The sequence below is a fragment of the Malaclemys terrapin genome, chromosome 8 (genome assembly GCF_027887155.1).
Source record: "Malaclemys terrapin pileata isolate rMalTer1 chromosome 8, rMalTer1.hap1, whole genome shotgun sequence".
Classification (NCBI taxonomy): Eukaryota; Metazoa; Chordata; order Testudines; family Emydidae; genus Malaclemys; species Malaclemys terrapin.
In genome coordinates, this window is record NC_071512.1 from 6735130 (window position 1) to 6759102 (window position 23973).

At 51.7% G+C, this 23973-nt stretch overlaps 1 protein-coding gene across 3 annotated transcripts in view; it reads left to right on the forward strand.

Annotated features, from left to right (window-relative positions):
• CAMK2A (calcium/calmodulin dependent protein kinase II alpha) overlaps nucleotides 1–14919 on the forward strand; it is an 81733-nt gene extending 66814 nt beyond the window's left edge. For 2 of the 3 annotated variants that reach the window (XM_054037332.1, XM_054037329.1), the window contains exons 14-19: nucleotides 1755–1787; nucleotides 2859–2907; nucleotides 4800–4875; nucleotides 6409–6503; nucleotides 6949–7177; nucleotides 8472–14919. In XM_054037332.1, the coding sequence (XP_053893307.1) occupies nucleotides 1755–1787; nucleotides 2859–2907; nucleotides 4800–4875; nucleotides 6409–6503; nucleotides 6949–7177; nucleotides 8472–8475 (486 nt within the window). In that variant the 3' untranslated portion in view covers nucleotides 8476–14919. The remainder of the gene's footprint in view (nucleotides 1–1754; nucleotides 1788–2858; nucleotides 2908–4799; nucleotides 4876–6408; nucleotides 6504–6948; nucleotides 7178–8471) is intronic. The other variant, XM_054037330.1, reaches the window with a different exon arrangement.
• Nucleotides 14920–23973: the final 9054 nt, after the last annotated feature.

Below are 23973 nucleotides of genomic sequence, written 5' to 3' on the forward strand. Positions count from 1 at the left end.
GGCCATTTTGGTCCTCCTTTTCCTGGAGGATACAATACATTCACTGCCCTGTGTGGTGTCACATCCTGTTACATTGTAAATGAATGCAATCACTGCCCCATGTCCCATCCTGTTACGTCCTAAATTAATGAAGTCACTGCCCCATGTTGCATCCTGTTACTGTACGTCCTAAATTAATGCGGTCACTGCTTTGTGTTGCATCATGTTCCGTCTGAAATTTCTACCCTGACTGCCTCGTCTCCCATACTGAATTAGTGAAAGCTCTTGACCCTCCTGGCATCTTCCTATGTCCTGAATCAAGGTAGCTGTCACTAGGCTTTCTCATCAGGTTTCACCCTAAGTACAGTGGTCGCCACCATCTAGCCGTCCGTCGTGTTTGAGGATGTATATATGTGCCGGGAGACGAATTTAGGACATCCCGTGATGCCAGCAGGGTGGTGGTAGCTGTGCTAATGTAGGATGGAACCTCATGAAATGGCTGCACTCATTTAGGGTGCAAAGGGAGGAACAAGTGGTAATGAGCATTAGTGGACTTGGAGGGCTCTTTATAACACAGCCCATCCTGATGGGATACTGAGCTTTATCTCACAAGGGGCATACATAGCTTTTGCCCACCGCCCCGTTGGCAATGGGAGGTATGTCTATGCCTAATTCAATGTGCCGGTACCAAGCCTGTTATCTTGGCATGGCAGCTGATGTGTTTTGCATTGGCCTTTACTGTTGTGGGAATTCCCACTTCCTGCCATCTTCACTACCATCTCCTAGCATCATGGAAGTCAAAGTGGAATGTGTTCTTAGAGAATTGATAACCCTGCTGTACATCCTAGAAGTTAGAGATAGAGAAAAGGTGGTAGGTCATCTTGCCCATCCCTTTGAAGAAGTCTCCAAACCAACAGAAGGTGAAAAGAAGCTGGGTGCCTAAGCCAAGAATCTGCAGGAGGTGCCCAGCAGTATTTTGGGGTAATAGGCAGCAATCTGTTCAAGGGGTCTTTTTCTCCAAGGAGTCCAGAGCATTCTTGGGTAGGAGTCAAAGTATATACATAGGGTCTTCTCTTTTGAGGAACTCAGCTGTGTTTTAAGGAGATAGTCTAGGTGCTAGAATTATACCCAGGACACTTTGACTTCGTTTGTTCAAGAAGCACTCTGTAGCACACTCCTGGATGTAAAAATTACTCCATAGAGGACCTGCAACTGAGCAATTCCAGTGTTTATAACCACCACTTGCTCACATGCAGGGTCAGGGTAGAGGGAAATTTAGTTGGTGAAGAGGATTAGAATACTAGCATCTCACCTGGTTTCAGATCCTTGTATAGTCACAAGTAGAATGAGTTTGGTGGTCTCGTGCTAGTTCCTAGTGGATGTTTGTCCACACTGCAAAACCACTGCACAATTTGGCATGATTGGCTGTCATTGCTCGGAGAGGCTCAGTTTTGGACTAGCAAGGCTAGGACCGAGTTGCACAGGCAGAGCTGTGCATGGATCCAGAATTGGAGTAGCCGATGTTGCGGCAGATCAGGGCTGAGAGGCATTGGTGGAGCTGTGTTGGGGAGCTCGCATAGCATTGGCTGCACTGTGTTTCACCTTAGCTAGTGGCATCGGTTTCTCACTTGGAGTGCCAAATTTACCCCCAAATTCCCCCCCCCTGCAAAAGGACTGTGAAGGGTGGCTCAGGAGCTGCCGTCTCCCATGTGCTGCTCTCTGCCTTTCTCACTCTGTGTCTCTCCCTGTCCCATCTCTTCTCCTTGTTTTTCCAGAAAAGAAAGTCCAGTTCCAGCGTTCAGTTAATGGTGAGTGTCCTTCGTCTTCCTCAATGCCGCTAATGCTGGGCCTCTCAACATGTGCCAGCCTACCCCGTTCTTGGCGCTTACCTTTGACACGGGGGGTAGGGAACAGGGGACACTAGGGTTGGAGGGAACATTTTCAAAGCAGTATCACCCCCAGATCCCTTGAACAGGGTTGGTGGTGCCCAAGGCCAACGGGAAGCCATCTTTGCTTCCTGCTGGCAGGTTATCACGCATTTCTCCCAGTCCTCCTGTCTGCAGGCCGCATCAGTCCAAAGAGCCTTGAAAAAACACCTTACTTGGCTCTGCTGGAACTGTACGATCACGGGAGTCATACAGCAATGGCAGCCCTTGCCAGCCCACACCAGTGGATTATGGGTAATACATAAACACGCCTTGACTGGGATGAGCTAGTGGAGCGGTTCCTCTAGCTCAGCGAGCAGACTCACCTTTCCTGGGAAATTTGGAGAGTGGATGGGTTCAGCGGCCCCGGCGCCTCTCCGTGCAAATCTGTGTCTCGCTCGGCTGTTTGTCTCAGCCTTTGGTAGTCCATGTGGGTCTCGGAAGCCCTCTCTGTTTTATTGTCCATTTCTCTCCCTATTATGCAGTCCATGTGGTCTCTCTCACTCCTGCACAGTCCCTTTGCTCTCTCATCGCAGTTACCTCTCTTTGTTAATTTGTACATTTCTTTTCCTATTGTACAGTCAACATGATGTCTTTCACCCCTGCACAGCCTCTCCCTGCCCTTTCCGGCTGCAGTCCTAGGAACCTTTGACACCCCTTCCCCCCAGATCCGCCCTTTGTATGTCACTGTTGCAGGAAAGGCACGTCCACTCCTACAGACACCAGCCCCGTTCTCTTTGGCTGCAAGGTTTGAAAGTCAGGGAGGGCACTGCAGTTACTAAGCTAGAGTGGTGGTTGCTGGCTGGCTCGGTCAGCTGGTGTTTTACCTGGTTTCGGTCCGTTTGCAGAGTTGGGTAGAACCTGGGTGACGGATTGCTGAGCGCACAGGAGCCTTCTAACAAACCGCGTAGAGTGGGTCTTACTTTTCCTCTCTCCTTTCTGTTCTTTGCTCAGGAGTCTTCGGAGAGCACTAACACCACCATTGAAGATGAAGACACCAAAGGTACAGTGAGTGGCCTCCAGGCGTCAGGGAGAGAGGTGCAGGGATCCTACCCTTGTCGCTGGACCCTCCCAAGTCAGACACAGTTACTGTCCATACAGTATAAACTCAGTTGTGCCTCGTGCCTCAGTTTTCCAATCTGTAATATGGGGATAATGATACTGAAAGTGCTTCAAGATGAAAAGCGCTAGATCAGAGTTAGGTGTTGTTATTACTAGGATGTCCAAGTCTCTGTGAACATATTGGGCTTACGCTAGGGAGAAATTTGGCCCGTTTTATCTGTGCGCCCAAGGGATCACTGTAGGAGAGGCAGATGACTGGCCTCAGTTTTGATCCCTCTCTAATGCACAGTGTTTTACTCCAGAACGTCACCGCAACAGGCTGTTCTTTATGCGGCAATATACGATTAGCCCTTGCATTAGTCTGACCCTGCCAGAATCCATCCCACCACTTCCCCAGGGATCTTCCTAGTCTTTGCAAGTGCTTGAGCTCAGCAAGCCCTTGCCCCACTCTGCAAGTGCCGCCCTCCCTGCTTAGCTCTTTTTCGTGCCTGTCCCTTCTGACACTGCCGCTGGAGACAGTCTGAAAAGTTAATCAGCCTTTGGGAAGAGCCTAGGGAGGAAATACCTCCCTCCTGCCCGTCAGGGCCAGCTTGCCAAGAATAGCCTGGGGAATAATTGTTCAGCGCTAATTTGTAAAGTCTCCCCAATGAAGTGAACCCAACAGCAAGTGATGTGGACTCTGGCCTGACATTAAAGTTAATTGAAAATTCGTCCTCACAGGGAACAACTCCCAAGACAGGGGATGGAAATTAACATTTCAAAGGGTGGAAACACTTCAGGCCGAGCATGCAAGAAAGGCCCAGGGCTAGATATTTATTTTTATTAATGACCTTCTCTCTCTCTCTTCCCCCTTTGGTGTAATAAAAAATTAACTCTACGTTGTGAGTCACACAGACTTCTGGTCTGCATCTGACTTGGACTTCATTAATAAGCACCGGGGGTAGTTATGACAGACTCCTTCGGAAGTGCCAGCGAGTATCACTGGACTCATCCCAAGCAGGGTTAGACTTAACCCAGATCCAGCTGGGAACCGGCGTGGAGACGCAAAACATCAGCCTGGCCCCTGCTGAGAGTGACATTTGCTGGTTTTCTCCTGGCATTTTCTGTGGGCAATGGAATGGAGGCAGGTGGGATTCCGAGGTCAGAAATTCCCTCTGAGACATGCAAGGAGAACCCTTTTCTCCAGGCAAGGCTAGTTTAGTGCACCTCCTCCTACCTTGGGCAGAGGCAAGAGGTGTTTTTTGGCTCGCGTGGTAGAAGTGCCACCCACAGAGTAGGATGATCCCAATTTAAGCCTCAGCTGTGATCACAAGCAGGATGGACACCCAGCCACCAGATGAGGGATCTGTTAGCTGGGTCCAGCCACCCTAGTGTTTGGCTAGGAGTATGCAGCACAGCATTCCGGCTAGTGAGAAGGATAAAAAGTCTTGGGAGAGTCCAGCAAAGTTCAGTTGCTTCGAGATGGTTAAACTGATGGAGATGTACTGGCCAGATGGTGATGCTGAGGTCACTCAAGACTCCATGCCACCATTTTATACCACAGGTTTTACAAAACCCTTTAGTTTTGTAAAAAGAGATGAACATAAAGAATTCCTGTAAGTGTCCCTGATTCTGAAGGAGCTTCCTCACTTGCTATGGTTAGAACATTTCTATCTCATTGTTTCCAGGCCCTTTCCTGCTCCCATCCATCCAGGCAGGAATCCCCAATTTCCATCCTCTGGGCCCCTCTCCCTCGACAAGTTTTCTCAAGTGAATGGGTGAATGGGGATGCCCTTTTTCTCATGGGGGTCCTCAACATTTGTGCTTTTTTTTTTTTTTTTTTTAAACCAACAGTACGAAAACAAGAAATTATTAAAGTAACAGAGCAACTGATCGAAGCAATAAGCAATGGAGACTTTGAGTCCTACACGTGAGTGTATCTGGGGTGGGTTCTGACTGTATAACGGAGAGAGGGGGAGTTTGGCTCCGCTAGCTAAGTGGGGTGCAGTTAGCCGCACCACTGCCAAGTGCTCTCGGCTGTGAAAAAGGAGTAGGTTGGTTTGTGTGGCCATCCAGTGGGAAATGTCAGGTTGCTAAGATGGCGAGGTCCAGAAAAAGTAAGGGGCTAGTTCAAGACTCCAGAGGGTCAGCGTCAGAACTGGGCCTGGAATTCAAGAGATCTGATTTCCCCATCCCACACTCAACCCAAACCACTGGACCATGCCGCTGTCCCCTCATTATAATGGGTGGGTGCGTTTTATGGATTGCTACAGGATGAATAATTGTAATTGTGATTTATGATGGAGGGAGGAATGTTCTTTCCACACATTATTACTTGGAATTGCCATGTGGTACTTTAAAACATAGCAAGTTTCTACTAGCTGACCAAGTACTACTCAAAGACATTCCTGCCTACAAACTCCTGTGTCCAAAGCCTATTTAAGAGTGACTGCTGAGCTCACACAGATCGCCGTTCCTGCCGCAGAGACCAAGAGCAGGGGTTTATTGGTATGGAGCAGGGTTAGGTTTTTATTCGGGTTTTATTTTATCTCAGAAAAGAGGTCGGAAGCCTATTCTAGCTCTGCAAAAGCTTAGGTAGTGTATCGCAAAGACCCAATTCCACGTGGTGATGGAGTACTGTAATCCTCGCCCTGAATTCTTGGGATTAGCTCAGAGCACCCGATTTTTCAGCTAAGTCCTTCTATAGCTCATTAAGGGGGATGTGCAAAAGGCAGCTCGGGTCCAGATGGAGGGGCCCCCTAGCAGCTTCAGTACAAGTACTTTGGATGTTGCAAAACCTTGTTCTGCAAATTCAGAATGCAGATCTGGCCCCCTTTATCTGAACCCTTTGCAGCTCAGGGGGATTTGAGTAAATGGATGGGACTTGGGCCCATCTACATGATGGAGCTTCCCCCTGCTTGGTTTTGCTGTCAGCCGCAAGCTATCTCCCAGGTAACATTTTATGTCCATTGCACAGGGATGCATTGTGACTGGCATATTGCCCTGTTGCTTTTCTGTACAGTTATGCCAGGGACGCTGATGCTAACACTATGAGACACAGGGCTTGTCTCTCCCTAAAGTTCTTGGTGCTTTATTCCAGCAGCTCCTGCCGTTAACTCCCATCCTGGAAATGTGAAGATATTCCAGAGGAGTACTTGGAGATCTTTAACTATGTCTTTTAAAAAGTTGCTAGGTGGTGCATGCATCTGTGTAGCCTTGGGCCAGGCTGAGCAAACAGTGGGGTACGTTGTTCCTCCTGTCAGAGAACTGTCATTCTCAGCAGGAGCAAATCTTAGGTGAAGTGAGAGAGAGCTGGGACAGAGAGAGGGGATGTTTTACTCTATATTCCAGAAGAGACCCCAGAGCTGGGATGAATGTATTGTTATGTAGCCACATTCCCGGAGACCTCCCAGTTTGAAACAACGAGATAATCTCCCCCCTCTCTGGGCTTTGGCTTCCTCAGGAAGATGTGTGATCCTGGAATGACTGCCTTTGAGCCCGAGGCCTTGGGGAACCTGGTGGAAGGACTGGAGTTCCATCGATTCTACTTTGAAAACTGTAAGCAGCTTCTTTCCCCCCAAGAGGCTGTTGACCTCTCATGTTGATATGCTTTGATGTCGCTTGGAAGAGCTGGGTGGCTGGGCTGGGGCGTCTCTGGATCTCCTCGGAGTCTCCTGGCCATCCCAAAAGATCTAGGTGGGAAGCAAATCAAATCTGTTCAATAATTTGAACTGGGGATCGGCTGGCTCGTGGAATGGTGTTTTGGTTAGTAAATGTTTTATAGAGCAACCCCTTCCCCGTCCAAGCTGTGTTGATGCAGAAACGATCCAATGCTGCATGGCTCCAGTAGGAAGTCTGCTTGCTAAAGTATCTCCCCTTTCCGTATGGCTACAGCCTGTGGTGGTTAGTCAAGGAGAGAGGAGATTCCCCACTCACATAGGAAGAGTTGGGTGCACACAGGACCTGCCTCTGTGTAACTCCACCTGCCTTCCCCCATGTCCAGTGTGGTCCAGGAACAGCAAGCCGGTGCACACCACCATCCTGAACCCGCACATCCACCTGATGGGAGATGAGTCGGCCTGCATCGCCTATATCCGCATCACACAGTACGTCGATGCAGGCGGCATCCCACGCACTGCCCAGTCTGAGGAGACCCGCATCTGGCACCGCCGGGATGGCAAATGGCAAATCGTTCACTTCCACAGATCTGGAGCACCTTCCGTTCTACCGCAGTAAGCCAATGAGAAACCGTGGCCGTTTCCACCGGCCAGTGACTCCTGTTCGTCAGGCACGGAGACTAGAATGGCAGAGGAGAGTAGAGTGAAGGGATAGAGGGCCCACTGAGGGAGCTGAATGGACCAAGAGTCATTCTGGGTCCTTGTCTCTAACAGTGGCTGATGCCTTATGCTCTAGAGAAGCTTAATAGGCTTCACAGAATGCACCTAACTGTGCAGAGCTCTGCCTCGGGGAGGGAAGTTCACTATTGTCCTGGCCCCAGCTGGGGATCAGCTCGTACCTTGAAGCACTAGGACTGACACCCGTGTAATTTTATCCTAGATAGTGTGGAGGCTAATTCAGGCAAATTTTCCCGCCACCCCCGCGCTGAGCCATTCAGTCGGGTTCTCCAGCCAGGTCCAAGGTACAGTGTGTGATCTGCCCCCAAATCCTGTGCCATGCTGGCTGGAGTGGGGTGGGACGGGGAAGAGGAATAGGTCCAGAACTGCAATGTGTGTCTGTGGAGAGAGTTAGGGGAAAAGCTAGCAGTCCCCCCGCTGATCAAGGGAGGTGTGGAGAACCTGCCCCTGCCCGGGGCGGAGCTGTGATGGGGGTGGGGAGGAGACTTCCTGACTACCCAGGGGACTCTGGTTCTGAGCACAGAGCTCTGGCAGCACCACGCAGCTCACACTCCACCCCCCACCGCACTGTAGCGTGACCCAGGGTCTCCCTGTGACTGCAGGTTTGGAAGCGTTCTCTGGCCTGGCCCTGCATTCTTGTTAAATGCCTCATGCTTTTTCCCCCCTCCAGCCTGCTACGCTCTTTTTCCACATCCAGCTTGTGGCTTCTGCCTGCTAGATCCATTCTGCATTGGAGCGGGAGGGGGCATCTGGGAGGAGGGGCAGGAACATCCAGCTAGGAAATGGGATAAAATTCTGTCTGGATTCTGTGCATGACCCAGTCACGAGCCTTAGGGCCTGATCCTGATGGTGCCCGGCCCCTGCAAACTCCCACGGCAGTCGAGTGTCTCATGTCCTCTCTCTGCTGGGAGATGCAGGCACTGCGTCCCCTCCCAATCATGTGCATGGGCTGGATTCTCCGTTAGCACAATCGGAGTCAATGTGGCCCAGTGAGCGGCTGCAGGAAAAATCAAACCCAGGTGAGGTGTCTGATCCGGGGCGGGGTCGCTGGTTAGCTCCTGCGGAAGGGCAGGGCACAGGCAGACACAAGAGACATGCCCATGAGGCCCTTCTGAAGGACAAATGGAATGAAAAGTCTTTCTCCCCCCCTCCCCCGACTTGTGTTTTCCAGCTGAAGCGTTGGCCACTCGGGCCAGGTTTGTCACTGCCTCACTGCGAAGGGAATACCCACCCCCCTCCTTCACCTATGGAACTTGGCTGCTGGGTCTACTGCTTGGCTCTTGCTGGAATTCCTCCTGCCCACCTGGCTCCTCACCAAAAACAAACAAAGGACAACCAGGCCCGAACGAGCTTCAAATTGACTTCTCTCTCTCTCTCTCTCCCCATACTGTCACCTTCGAGCACAGCAAGCTCTGTCAGGACCTGTGCGCAGGTCCCACTGCTTCGGCATGAAACCATCTGCGGTAAGACAATTACAAACAAGTGGCCAACACACCGAACGTGTCTGAGGCGAAGGCCTGCACCCGCCGCCTCTCCGGAACTCACAGATCCCCACGCATCCTCCCTTACGGCTCAGTGCGTTTCTCATAGGACGGGATAGGACTCCTATTCCACCTCCATCCTCACCTCTGCCTGGGAGTCTCCGGGGACCAAGGCAAAAGGGTGGAGCCTGAGGGGAGTTTCAAGCTACTTTGGGCTGACCAAGGTCTGGGGCCACCTCCTCTCAGCACCAATGGGGTTTGCCTTATTGGTGTCTAGGTACCTAGTCTGATGCCCTTGACCTTGGCATGTTCCCCACACCGCTCCCCCTCAGGGTTCCCACCCTCCCAGTTCTTCTTTGCAGCGACAGCTGAAGGACATCTGCTTAAACTCTTTCAATATCCTACTCACCTGCTACTCTAGGGCGAGTAGGGTTTTATTGTGACGGGTGAGTAAAATATATCCTTTGTTTCTCTTCCTGGAAACGGCTGAGCAGGCAATTAGCGTGCGAACTCACTGGACTGGGCAGGCCCCGTGAATTCTCACGCTAATTTTGACCATGCTGGTCAAATGTGAACATTTTCCTTTCTTTCTCCCTTCTCCCTTTGGAGCGGGGCTTAGAGATGCTGAGAAAAGAGAGTGAGAGATTAAGAAAACAATTTCAAGTGCTTTATTGGCACAATAAGGTATCCAAGTGCAACTAAAGTTGAGAGATCAGCTCTCTGTGCAGAGGGCAGTGATAGCCATGGTTATAGGTTGGGTGTGGTAGCTGGCTCTTCTTCCGCAAGCATTATTTATCCATTCCTGACTCAGTGATAGGAACTGTTTCACCATCATCCAATACATTGCAGGTGGTCTTCTTTACCCTCGGCCAATTTAAGAGACCAGCTCCAAATATCTAGTGTTGAATCTACCCCTTTGCCCCCACATTGCTCTTTCAATCTGCCCTCCAAGACTCAATTTTCTCTTCATTTTTAAAGGCCACCCAAAACCAGGAACCAAAACCCTTCCCCATTAATCAGCTTCAGGAAATTCACAGTATTGACAACACTGGTGCTTAAGGAAATAGAGCCGGCTGTTCATTTGAGAGAGAAAAATAAACTGACCACATGACACCTTCCAGCAAAGATGGCGAATGTAAACTTTAGTAATAAAACTTTGAGGAATCCGATTATGCTTCGAAGAAACAAACAAGCCTTTAGCTATCTCTTCTACTTTGAGCGCATGCCTTTTTATAGGAAAAAGAAACCTACCGTGTATTTCGTAAATTGATTTTGAGTATTTGCTGGATCTTTATGTAATAACTAGAAATATTGAACGTTTTGGGGGGTGGGAATTTTTGGGGAGTTGTTGGATTTTGGGAGGTTGTTTTTGTTTTGTTTACATGTGGGAGTGGCTTGGTAACAAAGCGATGGTCATAGTGAAGATGGCCCCAAGAGGGCAGGGTGGGGAAAGTTCCATAGCTGGTTTTCTTGTGAACCACGTTGAGCCCCTTAAGACACATGGGACTTGTGGTAATGGGGTCGTTTCTATTTGCAATGGAAATGTTTGAATGTCAGAAGTGCCCATTTGAATGGAGACAACTGGACAGTGAGGCATTTCTGGGCTGAAGTTGCAGGTTCTGCAAGGAGAGTTGTCATCTCCAAGGGACATCTGAGCCGGCTGGCAGGAATACAGCAGGCATGGGTCATTTCTGAGCCTGTGCATTTTCTTGAACGATAAACAACCATCCGGTGGTTCTTCCGGCGCCACCGTTATGTCAGTCTCATGACATCGGGAGGGGCTGGAAAAACGTCTATTTTTGGTAGAGGTATGAGAGGCGTGATCTGGTTATTTTTTGATAATCCTTCCATTTCCTGTTCTCTTTTTTCCAACTGCAACTTCTTTACTCTTTGATGTGAAGTTACTGCAGTGCACTTGCGCTGCTCGGGGACTTTCTAACTGCACTTTCTTCATTTGCATGACGTTTAACTTTATAGACGGTGCGTGTATTTAGAAACAAACAAACAAAAATGCTTGTTTTGGACAAAAAAAACAACAGTGTATTCTCAATGTAAATTCTGAATGGTGTATTTTGCCTTTTCCGTGGTTTTCAAGTGCTTAGCTCACCATCAAAGCAGGACGACCGCCTGCTGAAACACAGCCATGTTTGCGAAGTGCGAAAATATTTTCGCGTTGGACGTGAGGGGAAGAAATCCAAGCAGCCGGGGCATTTAACAAGCTTTAGAAGGCATGTTCTATGAGATTCCACTGACCCCATTGTGAGCTCATTGTGTGAATGGGCGTTGAATGTGCCTTTTTAGGGACGTATCAGCCAGATTCTTTGCTGGTGGAAATCAGTGTCGGTCCATGAAACTCAATGGATCTATACTGATTTACAAGGGGACGACACTGACTCACGCCGGCTGAGAATCTGGCCCAGAATCTTCTCTTAAACAGGCACTCTCATGCTGGGGGAGAGATCAGCCTTTTAGGGTTGCTTTTTCACAGTGTTTTTTTCTTCCTGTGTCTGCTTAGTGCCAAAGCTATTTGTGTCTAAATGAGGGCGTTGGCTTTTTCAAAGCTTACTATGCTCTAGAACCTACTGTGAAGCCAACTCCGATGAGGTGTCTCATCCACCTATTAATCACCCTGCCGTCTGGGCAGCGGCAGTATTTTGGATGTTGTGAACATTCCCAGAGCGCTGGCCGGATCGTGATTTAATTGCAGGATCAGCCATTAAGGCTGCGGCTGTGCTATCGAGTTCCAGCGTCATAATCGGCCCCCCGAGTGTAACTCTGCCCGTGGTGGCTGTAGTTTAAGTCCAGCCTGCACATAGAGCTTCTACCTTTGCGACTGATGGTGGAACTGCACCCGTGATGAGTTCTGACCGTAAAGAGCAGCTGGACTGGACAGACGGGGGGAGGTAGGGTGACCAGACCTCCTGATATTAGGGGCTTTGTCGTATATACGCAACTATACCCATCCCCTCTCCCCCAAAAAGTGTCCTGATTTTTCACCTTTGCTCTGTGGTCACCCTAGGGGAAGGGGGGTGCTGGAGGCCGGGCTTAGAACACAAATACCTTTGAGACCATGGAGAGGAGCGCAGAAGAACGTTCACCTTTGTGCAGAAATGTTCTCCTTTCGCTATAGGAGAGCCTCCTTTGAAGGGATGAAGCTGATTGGGTGCCATGGTAACACTCACCTCTGCTGCTAGGGCCGAACAGCCACACCCACCTAGGCGCCACCCATTTCTGCACCCAGTTTGGCTTTGCTTCCAGCATGGTGATGGCCTGACTCCTTAGAAGTGAGTGGTCCCTCTTCGGACTGTTTCCCCATGGACCTCTTTCTCAGGGGAAGGCACATCCTCTATCATGGGCTGGCTGGCTGGCATACAACACCCACGAGACTTTCTTCATAATAATAATAAGCCACCTGACCATTTCCAAGTAAAGCCGGTCCCCTGCAGAGGCTGGGGCTTTGGGTCTTTTTCGTCTTCCAGGAAAGGAGAATCCTGACAAGGAAGAGGCGTCCAGCCTTTCCCATTCTGCCTACCACGTCTGCTTTTAGCACCCGCACTTTAGGGCTCTGCTCCCACAAACGGAGTGTGGTGCCCTGGTCTCCATCTCCAGCTTGGCCCCGGACACCTCGCACCGGTCTCCGTGCAGGTCTTTGAGTAAACATTGACCCAGTTCTAAGCTGCAGCCTTCCTTTCGCAGCCATATCAAAATTCCTTTATCCCCGGTCGGCTCCTGGATTCCATGGTCTTCCCCAAACTCTCCAATTCCTCCGAGACAAAGCACCCTCCATCACAGCAGACTGGCTCTTCTTTGGCTTCCAGAACAAAGGGCACCGTCTCTCGCGGTAGCCCAGTCCTCGGGGCCAAGCCACACTCAGTCACCCTCCTACTTCCCCATCTGCCACAGGAGACCACAAGCAACAGCTGCGGTGAGAGCATTTGCTGCTGTGGTTTCTGCTTTGTAGGCTGGAGGAGGTGGTGGTGGCAATTCCCTTCTGGGCCTCGGGAAGCTGTCAGCCTGTCAGCAGCAGCATCTCTCATGTCCTGGCTGTTGCATCAACCCTCAGCCTGGAAAGAGACGGGCGACTTTAGCCCCTTCCCTCCCTTATTGCCGCCCGTCTATGGATAGCTCTGCTCTGAAGGGTGGAAAACACCTGATCCCCTGAGCCCTGTCCTGCAGGCTGTAACACTACAGCATCCCATCAATTTCAGTCACAAGTGCAATGCAGTGACGGTATCATGTCACAGTCCAGCGTAAACCTGCCTGTCCATAAGCAGCACTAATGTTAGCACGTCTTCTGAGGTCTTTGGAGCAGCTTAGGTTTGCAGCTTGCCATGTCACTGAAAGAAAATGACCTGCATTAAACCCCTGTGCATCTCGTGCCTCGTGTATGAAGGCTCTGTGCTCTATGGGGACCTCCATGGTTAAAAAGTCACCTCCCTGGTAATTTACCCTGTAGATTGTTGGGAGGACATTTCAGGCTCTGTTTTCTACAGCAGAAGACAATCACTCTGCCCAGTATGATGAGCAAAGAACCAGTCCCTGACTCCAAACCCACCATGGCCATCGCCTAGTGTAGCTTCACTAGGGAACTGGACAGGTCAGCAAGCAGCAGGCGTAGGCTGGCGGCCCATCCTGGTGTTTCCAGGATGGCTCTGCAGTGGCACTGTGGCAGTCCAGCTGATGCAAATTCTCATTGATCAGGTGTTGAAGATAGAGGTAACGCCATATCTGATGTTTGCAGTGGGGCACCATGACCACAGGGTCTGTGGAGGATGGTGATATTGTGTCTTTAAGACAATCCTGATGTTGTCATGTGCCCCAGGAGTAGTTTTCCCCTGAGGACAGCAGAGATTCAGAAGACCATGCAGTTCGCTCCTGCGGACATCCCAGGAGCATGATTAACCCTTGTTTCTAGCCCAGAGAAACACATCTGTTGGTGTTTATGGCCATGTTGGGGTCATATTCCCTTGGGCAGGCTAAGCTGGGTTTTCAGGAAGTTCTTTGGAGGTATATGCCTACATTCCAGTAGCTTTGGATCCACCCCCAGATTGCCGGGCTGGGGATCGGGGGAAGAGATTTGCCAGGATCCCCAGAAGGTAAGCACGCTTGGTGTGAGCCCCAATTAACCCTTCACAGACACAACAGCAGTGGTGAAGCGCAAAGAATACGTGGTCACGTATTTACACACTGTTTATAGAGGGTTAGCAAATGACCGCAGCCAGCATTAGCATCACAGACGCAAGCAACAGATGCCACAGAAGGTTGTAGGCACTTCCTCAGAAGAGGTTATAGATGCTTAAAAGCTACCGGTTGGATTCCACAATTGATGAACCCTGTATTAAAACATCTTTTAACACTTCATAGTCTATTGATACAGGGAACCTTAATATAAAGTGTAACAAAACCACCTTCCTTGCCATGGATGGAGCCTGGAACGAAGGACCTGCTGTCTGTCCCCACTCCCATTCAGTGCCACAGCCCACCTGGCTCCCCTCCCTCGTCTGAGCTGCCTTCCTTCTCCTCAATTCTCGCACGGCTGTGAACCATCCACCCTTTTTGTAACCGTGACACCAGTGAGGGAGGGTGGGGGTTCCAGGGAAGCAGGGTGTTGTTTATTGACTTGTTTCTTTTGGATTGTTGTTACTTTTTTCTAACTGTTGCACAATTTTAGGGCTTTTGTAACATTTTTGGAACAAGCAGGGAAAATGTTAACAGTGGTTTAAAAAATATAATGAGATATACATAGATATATATATAGATATATACATACATGAAATCTCTATGGAAATATTTATTTCACACGACTGCAAAAAACAAAATAATAAAAAAAAATAAATAAGGAGCTTTTTAATGTAAGAAATGAAAACCCCAGCGAGAGGCTGCGGTGTGTCCTCTCCTGATTGTAACTCAGTGTGGTTGGACTCTAAGCCTTGTGGTATCTTTTGTAAGTGAATCCGATCTGTAAAGCGGCGTGTCCGTGTTGGATTCTTTGTTACCGTTTTTTGGAACCTGTGGCTGTGAACAGAATGATCACTGCTCAAATTTTATGCTATATTTTTGGGGGATTTGGGGTGCGGGGGAGGGGAATTGTCAGTTTTATTCTTGGTGTTTCAAGTGCAATAAATAGCTACAAACTTCTGAGCATGGAAAGTGATGATTTCTCCCGCAGTGACTCAGACGAGCTGCCACTTTGTCTGTCTGTTTCAGGGGGTCCAAAGGGTCGAGACGGGGATTGAGGTTAGAGGGGAGAGAGATGGGATCTTTATTATTTGGATTACCAGACCCCCTTGGAGTCTCATTCATGGACAAAGTCCCCATTATCCTAGAGGGTCTCAGGATAAATCTTTTGGTGGCCTCAGAGTGCGGCCACCAACTCACCCTTTTCCCTAAAATATTTAATTAGCTTTAGGAAAACCAAATAAACATGCACATAGACAAGTCCAAATCATTGTCATTTATTTATTGCTAGCTAGCAAGTCTGTTGGGAAATGTGATATTAACAAACATGCCAGTATCACGTTTCACAGCAAACTTACCCCTAGCAAGCCTGGGAACAAATTAAACCCTGAAGGAAGGGTCGGGGGAGGCAGTGGAGGCCAGGGGAGATGGGGGTGGGTGGCTGGAGGAGGCAGTGGGGGATTGGAGCCTGAAGCCCTGCGGCTGGAGAACAGGGCCCAGGGACAGAGCCCAAAGCCGTGTGGCTGGAGCCTAGGGCCTGCTGCCGCACAGCCAGAGCTCAAAGCCCCATGGCCAGAGCCTCCTGCCCCACCACCCCAGCGCTGAAGCCCAAAGGCTGAGCCCCACCACCTCTGGGAAGGTGGGGAACTCGCCCACTGCCTGCTCCTACTGCGTTGCGCCCCAGCTGACTCCAGGGCCCAACCCCTGCTCATGGCCTCAGCAACCCACACCGAGGTGGTGCATCCAGGAGCAACAAGGAGAGGGAGGGGGCGCTACTTTCCCTGGTGGCCGCACGCAGCCACAGTGGCCGCATTTGAAAAACGCTGCGCCAGGTGCTGTACAAGCGGAGAACAAAAAGGAAGGGCCTGGCCCAAAGCTTAAGTGTGACTTGCTCTCCTTTTTTTTATTTCTTCTTCAGGATTGTAAATGAAAGAGAGGCGATCTGCTGCAATGTAGTTCTTTATGTGAGATTGACTCTTTTTTTATATATATTTCCCTCCCTTTAAACACCACTGGCTGTGATTATTTCCTCCTAAAATAAAATCCTTCCAAAGGGTTTTTCTTCTCCCTGGTGATATTGACAAGATCTCTTTTTCGGCGAGGCCCCGATTCAGCAAAGCATTTAAGTGAATGCTCCCTTTTAAGTTAAAGTTACGTATGTGCTTAAGTGCTTTGCTGAATCAGGGCTTTGGTCAGTTTTTCCCGTTAAGCGCCTCCATCTCAGGTTTTGTACTGTGCCCATCCCTGTAGCATAGAGAGAAATATTGAAACTGACTATGTGCAAAGTAAACCAGCTGAAGGATAGAGACACATTCCCCGTTCTCCCTCCCCACACACACACTAATTTCTTTCAGCAATAGTCTCCTTAGGTGCTAGTCATAACTAACAGGGACAAAATTTTCGGAGTGAAATGCAACGCTCATGCTGATGGTGTCCCTTTAAGTCAACTCTGTCTTATGCCACCATCCATCAAGCCAAGAAAAATCAGTCACCTAGCGGAGCTGGTCTTCATGGGCTGGGTGTATTGATAAACCTGGGGGCTACTTTAAAGTCATCACTTTAGACCGGGGGTTGCCTAGAGGAGGTGGGATGGCTAAGGCAGGTTTCACTGTATTTTCCAGTGTCAGCAAGGTAATGCACTCCTGATCTGATAAGCAGGCATCGCAAAGTAGGGCTTTAAAGATAAAAACTGAGGACAAGTTGTGTCCCGCAAAGAGACCCTGTCAAACATCCAAGAGGTACAAGGGCTATGCAGGGCAGATGCACACAAACCTCCAGCCGACGTTGGGGTCCACCAGATTGATTTCCCTGCAAGAGACTTCCCAACTGTATGCCTGCTGGAGCGGCCGGGTCCTTACTACAGCCCCAGTGCCCCTACTGCTTCCTCTGTGAATGCCTACAGCTGGGGCTGCATCTCTCCTGCTGCTCCTCCTCCTCGCACACCTCTGCTGGAGCATTTGCAGAAAACACTTGGTGGGAGGGCGTGGTAGTTTTTCTTGACACTTTCCCTAGGAGGAGTAGCTGGCTCAGGATTCCCCGAATGAGCTAGGGAGCCTCCAACATCTAGGTCATTAGAGCAAATCTGCCCCGGATCGGTAGTGACAGAAAGTCATTAGGAGCTGGCAGAACTTCCGTCCTTAGCGACTGGGTGCCCACATGAGAGCTGGCAGCCTCAGCGCAGATGAGGCTAAGGGATTTCTGGCTGCTACAAAAGATTTTAACAAGAATTTGAGCTCTGGTGGCCAGCGGGACCCCAGTGATGCACAGGGTGTTTTAGCTGCTGGGGGATTCTGTGTAAGTTCCTTGGCCTTTGACTGCCCTGCCCAAGGCAACCGAGCAGAGGCTGACGGCCAGGGTCTGCCTATCATGTCTGCAATCCAACATGAGGGGCCTGGAGTTTGCCCTGGGGGCGGGGGCTCCTCTGTATGCACCACACGCTGCCCTTAGGCAAGGGTGAGGACCAGGCCATAGGTGCGTATCTCGGCGTGGTCCATCTCGCAGAGCAGGGAGTAGGGTAGTGATGCAGTGTGCTATAATATAACGTCACAGCCAGGAAACACTGCAGGAGCAGCATTTCAAATCCCTCTGCGGGAATGACTGCAGGTCCCCCGAGCAGGAGATTTGAACCGGTGAGAGGGATCCAAGACGGGACCAGACAGGGGCATTGGAACAATAGCGGGGGGCTGAGAGCCATTGAACCAAACTGTAAACCCTGCATCTGATGGACACCACTTCCAGCCGGGGGAGCTGCTGAACCCCCAGCACCCCTAGGTCCAGCACCCCTGGGACCAGGAGGCCATGTGCAGTCACAATGGCAGTGACACCATGTCATCTTCCTTATATTATGGATACTCAAAGCCTGCGCTTGCAATACCACAGTCTGTCCACCAGAGGGAGATGAAAGACCACTATCTGCCCTGCTGCTTAGTTCATACAGGTAAAGCGTGTGTTTCTCAGTAGGGCTTTTGGGCTAGGAGCTCATCAGGACAGGGCTGATACCTTTGGATACCCCATGAAATGGGCTGACTGGCTCAGGGTCTCACTGAGACGTCCCTCCATCAGCTCCTCCGTTGAAAGTGAACTTATCTTCCATGGGACACAGACCTTCGTCCACCTTCCATCACCTCGGGGCTCCGCAGCTGCCCCCAGAGCCATCGGAAGCTCTGGTCTCCCACAGATGCATGGTTTGGATTTAATTTTGCTTGGCCTCTTTATCCAGAGCGTGAGGACGCTTAGCCAAGGGGTTCTCATTTCCTGTCTCGTGGGGGAATGACAGCAGCAGGGCTGGCTTTGTCAAGACACTCCGGACCAGCCTGTTTGCAATAGGGCTGGGAAGGGCTCCTGGGGAGAAAATGAGTTCCTACCCTGTGGTGTTTGCAGTCCTGCCCCTGTACAGAGCCAGAGGCCTAGCAGTCTGGGGAGAAGTTACCCCAGAATCCTGCTGTGCAGAGGTTACTGGCCAGGATCAGAAATAATAATAATTAATAATAATAAAGCATTTGATCAACTACACATGGCATCACTGAAATGCAGCCACCTCTGGAGTACAGCGTGGTAGCTGACCGGCGCAGAGTGGGTTGCAAACGGAGAGTGGGGGTTAAAATTTGGCCCAGCTCAGGACACGGGCAAAGCCCTATTCTTAAGGAAATTCCCAAGGGATTTTTAGTACCCAGAAAGAGGAGAAGAGAGGCCTCACCTGAGAGACCCACACCCAGTTAACTGTCCAATCCCACTGTGTGCGCCTCACAAGGACAGAGGGCGGGGCCAGCCCCGCCAGGATTTAAGCCTGTGCTCCCACGGAGTCCAAAGCTGCTGTTGTGAATAGGAGCCTCCAACTCAGGAGAGCTGCAATCACAGGCCACTTTGCTTTTCAAATGCCATCAAATCAAGAGTGTTCTTTTTCTTGCACTTCAATCAGGACAACAAACTGGATCAGAACTTGCCACGTGTCACAGACCTTGACAGGGCTCGTTCTGCACTTTGAAAACTGCATGTGAATGAGCCAGTTCCCTGGGACTCGGGCCTTACGCGGGCTGCTAGAAATAAAGAGCAGAGCCCAGTGCAATGGTCTGTAATTCTGGTGTGCTGGGTCCCGATTCGCTTTCTGCCTTGCAACAAGAACCAACTCAGCTTCTTTCCTGATTGACAAGTAAAAACAAACGTGCCGGCTCATTGAATTGTCTTCCTACCCTGGATTGTTCCCTACCTCTGCTAGTCCAGGGTCAGTTTTGCTCCCACCAGTAATTCTGGCTGCCTTTTTGCTCGTGGCAAAGCAGATCGCACGTTAGCATCACGCTGCTGTTTTCACCTACACGTCACTGCACCTGAAAAAAATGGCACGTTTAAAAACGGCACCAGCTGCAGCCCAGACTCAGACCCAAATGTTCCAAATTCACAGCTGTGCGAAATACAGAACTTAACTTCAGCGGCTTGTTCTCACCACCAAGTCTGCAATGCACAACTAGCATCCCCAGGTGAGTCCCCCCAATGCAAATTCACCTAGAGGAGCTTTCCCAAAGAGACTGGGCAAGCTTGTCAAAACGGACTCATGATCTTGGGTGCCCGACTTGAGACACTTTCTGTGTGCTCAGCACTTCCTGAAACTCAGATCCCTTTAAAGCGTATCATGTTGTACATCCACAAGTTCCTCAGTTTGGGCTTGGATCCTCCACTCTACCCAGCTGTTTGTACCTGCCAGAGCTCCTTCCCCTGCTCTGGCTCCTCCACCAGTTCCTGATGGCTGCCTCCTTCTATAATGGGTAGCCAAGCAGAGATAAGGGAGTGCCTGTGTGTGAGACTTGGAGCTAGACCATCCTTGGTGGCTGCCCCTTAGGGAATGGGACCTCCCTGCTGAAAGGTGAGCAGTGAGAGGGTGCTGGCCTGTTTGTGTTAGGTGGGAAGGATGAGGCTGGGCATCAGGACACAGAGACCTGGGCTCTATTCCTGAGTCACTGAGGGGCAGAATGTTCAAAAGTGGCCTGTAATTTTGGGTGCCTCTGGTTCTGGGTGCCCAATTGGAGACATTTGGGGCCGGATTTTCAGAGGTGCTGCAGTCAGGTGGGTTTGGGGGCTGAGAGGTTCAAAGCTGTCTATGCGAATTGGACCCAGGTCTTGAATTGGTCCAGCTCCCCATGTTAATGGTGCGCGGGTAGCCACGTGCGGGTGTGAAACAATCTCAGAGTCACACCAAAGCCTGGGCAACGGGAGCTATAAATGGCATGAGGGTGTGAGCCATGGGTGGTATTTGCTTTCTCTCCTCCACACGCCCCCCCCCCCCAGAGGAACAGTGATGTATATTTAACTGACATGTGAGGCTGGCTCTGGGTAAATGTTTTATCGCCTCTTCCTTTGCAAGGGGGAAGTGTTTGCTCAAGCCGGGGCATCTCCACCCTATTCCCATGGGAATCAAACCACACCAACCGCGGAAGTCAGCCAGCGGCAAGCCTTCTCCTCAGCTCCTTCTGACTCGCCCACCCCAGCCCCAGCCTGGACAGCTCCCCACAGTTCACCCGAACCTTGTCTTCCCCCTGTTCTCGTGGCAGGCCTCCTCTAGTGGTGGAGAAGGGCCAGCGGAGAGATGGGGGTGGGGACAGATCCATCCCTGAGGAACCCCACCTGAGTGGGGATAGGGCAATGGGTGTGGCCGGTCGTGGGTGGGAATGAGCAGTGTGAGTCTGTCTCCGCTGGCAAGAGGGAGTCAATCACCAAGCCACCTCACCAGTGTATTGTCACTGATCGGCCAGGCGGCTCCCATGGCGTGACCCACCGCCTGCCCTGCACCCCCCACCCCAGCCTTCCCCGAGCTCGCTGCACTGGTTCTACCAGCGAACACACCCCAGCTACCCAGCCAATCGGTTCAACTCCCTTCTTCGCTGCCCTAACCGCCAACTCCCCCGGCCAATCAGCACTCGCCCCGTTACTTAGTTCCCTCGCTGTTCGCCAATCAGCTCTCGGTCTCTTTCTCCTCGACCCAATCCACTCCCGGACACCCTCACCCTCGCCCAATGGCGGGGGGGCCGGGGCCATAAAGCTGCACTCTGACGCCTCCTTTTGGGTAAACAGTGTCAAGGTCAGAGCACGTCGTTGGCTGCAGCCGTAAATCTTTATTGCACCCCCCTTCGTAGGCCCTGCCAGACACGGAAGGTTCCATAACCCATCCCTTTATGGTGGGCCGCTAATGATTAACTCCGCTGGTGCTGGAGCGCCCCTGGGCAGGGGGAAGGGAGAGACCGTAAAGGAGGGGGTTGCTCATGCACAAAACATAGGCATCCGTCCCTCTTCCAGGGCACAAGGCAGGGGGACGCTCTCTCTTTGGGGAGACCACGCCCCACAGCCCAGAATTCAGTGCCCCCTAGAGCGGAGTAGGTGAAAGCAGGTGAAATCTCTGCACCACTCCCCCCTCCACGTAAAACGCTAAATAGGCCACGGCCATCTGAGGGTGTTATTCCTCGGGCCCCTTCCCCTCAGCCAGGGCCGGCTCCAGGCACCAGCCTGGGAAGCAGGTGCTTGGGGCGGCCGCTCCAGAGAGGGGCAGCACGTCCAGGTATTCGGCGGCAATTTGGCGGACGTTCCCTCACTCCCGCTCGGAGCAAAGGACCTCCCGCCGAATTGCTGCCACAGATCGTGATCACGGCTTTTTTTTTTTTGGCTGCTTGGGGCGGCCAAAACCCTGGAGCCGGCCCTGCCCACAGTGTTCACAGCCCTCTTCCAACAGGCCAGCCGGCAGGTTTGTCCCTGGTGCACCTCCCACCGGTGCTTGTCGTCTGTGATTTCAAGCAGATGCTGTCCTCCAGCCGGCCATGAGGCAGGGGTCACGCTGTAGGGATCCCAGACCATGTCAGAGACAGGCGCTGGCCGGGCAGTGACTATCCAGGCAGCAGCCCCGGTGTGCACAGCGACAGCTCACCTACAGCCTTGGGACGACTGACACGAACACCAGGGTGTGCCTCAGCGCAGAGGGGACAGTGCTCGTGTTTGTAGTTACCTCCGGGAGGTCCAGCAACGCAGAAAGGAGATGATTTAATTCTTATTTCAATGTCATGTTATCTTATCCCCGCTTGTTTCAGTTGCATAGCATGCAGCAGCCCCAGACACAGACCAGGGCCCCGGTGCACTAGAGACCATACAAACCCAGAACAAAACAACGGGCCCTGCCCCAAAGAGCTGCCAAGCTAAGCAAATCTTTGGAAGAACAGCATCTCTAGTGTGGCAGCGCCCTCGGTTACTGCACTGCCTTGGGCCGGAGCCCAGAATCCACGCATTGCCAGGCCAGGTTGCCAGCAACTGTGTCACACGTGCAGCCGGCTAGGAAGCATCCATTTCCTTTGCCCGAGATGCTGCAGATTGCCGTGTGCCATGAAGCAATCCGTGCAAATGCAGCCTGGCTCTCCAGCTGCCCCATGCAAAGGGAGGCCAGGGGAGCAGTCGCAGGCGCGGTGTTGTTGGGGCAGAGCATAGGCAGCGAAGGTACCGGCTGTCTGAATGGAGAGGAAATGGGAGAAATACCAACCACAGCCACAGCCGAGCTAAAGCTGTTTTAGTCTCCAGGGCTAGGAGTTGCATGCTGGGGACCTGATCCTGGGTGGGGCTGAACCCCCCTCAAATCCCAGTCAGCTCAGTGGAAATTCATAGATTTCTAGAGTTTAAGGCCAGAAAGGACCAAGCTTATGCCTAGATTGCCAGCGCCTCAGGACAGGGCCCGTCTTTTTGTTCCGTGTTGTACAGCACCTAGCACGACGGGGTCCTGGTCCGTGACTGGGGCTCTTAGGTCCTATGGTAACCCAAATAATAAGAATGAACTAATGTAGTCTGACTTTTGTATATCCAGGGGACAGCATTTCACCCAGTTAGCCCCATAGCTTGTGTCTGACCAAAGCCTAGCTAGCTAGCTCAGGGCTCTGTGCCGGCACCCAACGCTGCCCCGCTCCGGCTCGGGGTCTGAGCTGCAGCAGCCGGGCCGGGATCAGGCAGGGAGGCGAAGGGAAGACCCTCACTGCTGGGGCCCCTCTGTCTCTGGGAGCGGAGAGGAGGATTGTGAAAGTGAAATGAGTGCGGAAGGCTCGACGCACGAGGAAATGGCGACCCAGTGGCAAGTGGGGCAGGGCGGCCCCGACACAGAGCCACCCTCCTCTGAGTCGCTCGCTCTGGGCACCGGGCGCTGACTGTTGCCGGAGGGGCGGAGAAGGGACTCAGGACGTCGGGGTGCTCTGGAGGTTCCCAGCTGTCCTCAGTGTGGCGTTCCACATTCCCTCGGGGAGGAGGAGAGAGCTGTCAGACAGGACAGCAAGAGGCATTAGAGCCGTTCCCTGGGCGCTGAGCTGAGCTGGCCTATCGACAGGGGCAGCAATTAGCAGCGTCACCTCCATTAGGCACCTGCCATAAAGGGGAAAACCAGAGCTCCGAGTGGGGGAATAGCTGCGTCTCTCTCTAGTGCCCACCATTAACCCAGCCTCGTGCGCACATGCAGGACGAGCAGCCGGCCAGCACGGGAATGTCTCGCTCCCAGCCGCTGGGGCTCGATGGCTGCCAGCCGCAGGTGCTGGGATACCTGGGACTCCAGAGGGAGGCAAGAGCTTTATTTCATCATAATCGTATTTACACTCATTGTCCCGTCCCCCTGCGGGCACACCCACACCAATACACGTTTGCTGTGGCACTGAGGAAGGGAGCGGCATGTGGGAGATGCAGAAAGGACCCCGAGAGGTGCAGGGGTCAGTTACATGCTGTCCTTGAGCAGCGCACAGGTGGGTGGCCTGTCTCTTCCCAGTCTTCAGCGCAGAAAGGAACTGAGATGAGACAGGACTGCCAGGCAGGCCCGGCCTAACTGAGCCAGGGCCACCAGCCTGCTCCTTGGCTCACAGGACTCTCTGTTGGCATGCTGAGAGCTGGCTGTCGTGCGTGGGCAAAAGATGGCACAGCCGCTCCGAGAGCACTTTCCCTTTCTGGACCAGCTCCCCAGCCATAGCTTTGCCTCCTTGCCCCATCCCTACTGAATTGCCTCTCTTGCAGGTGCTG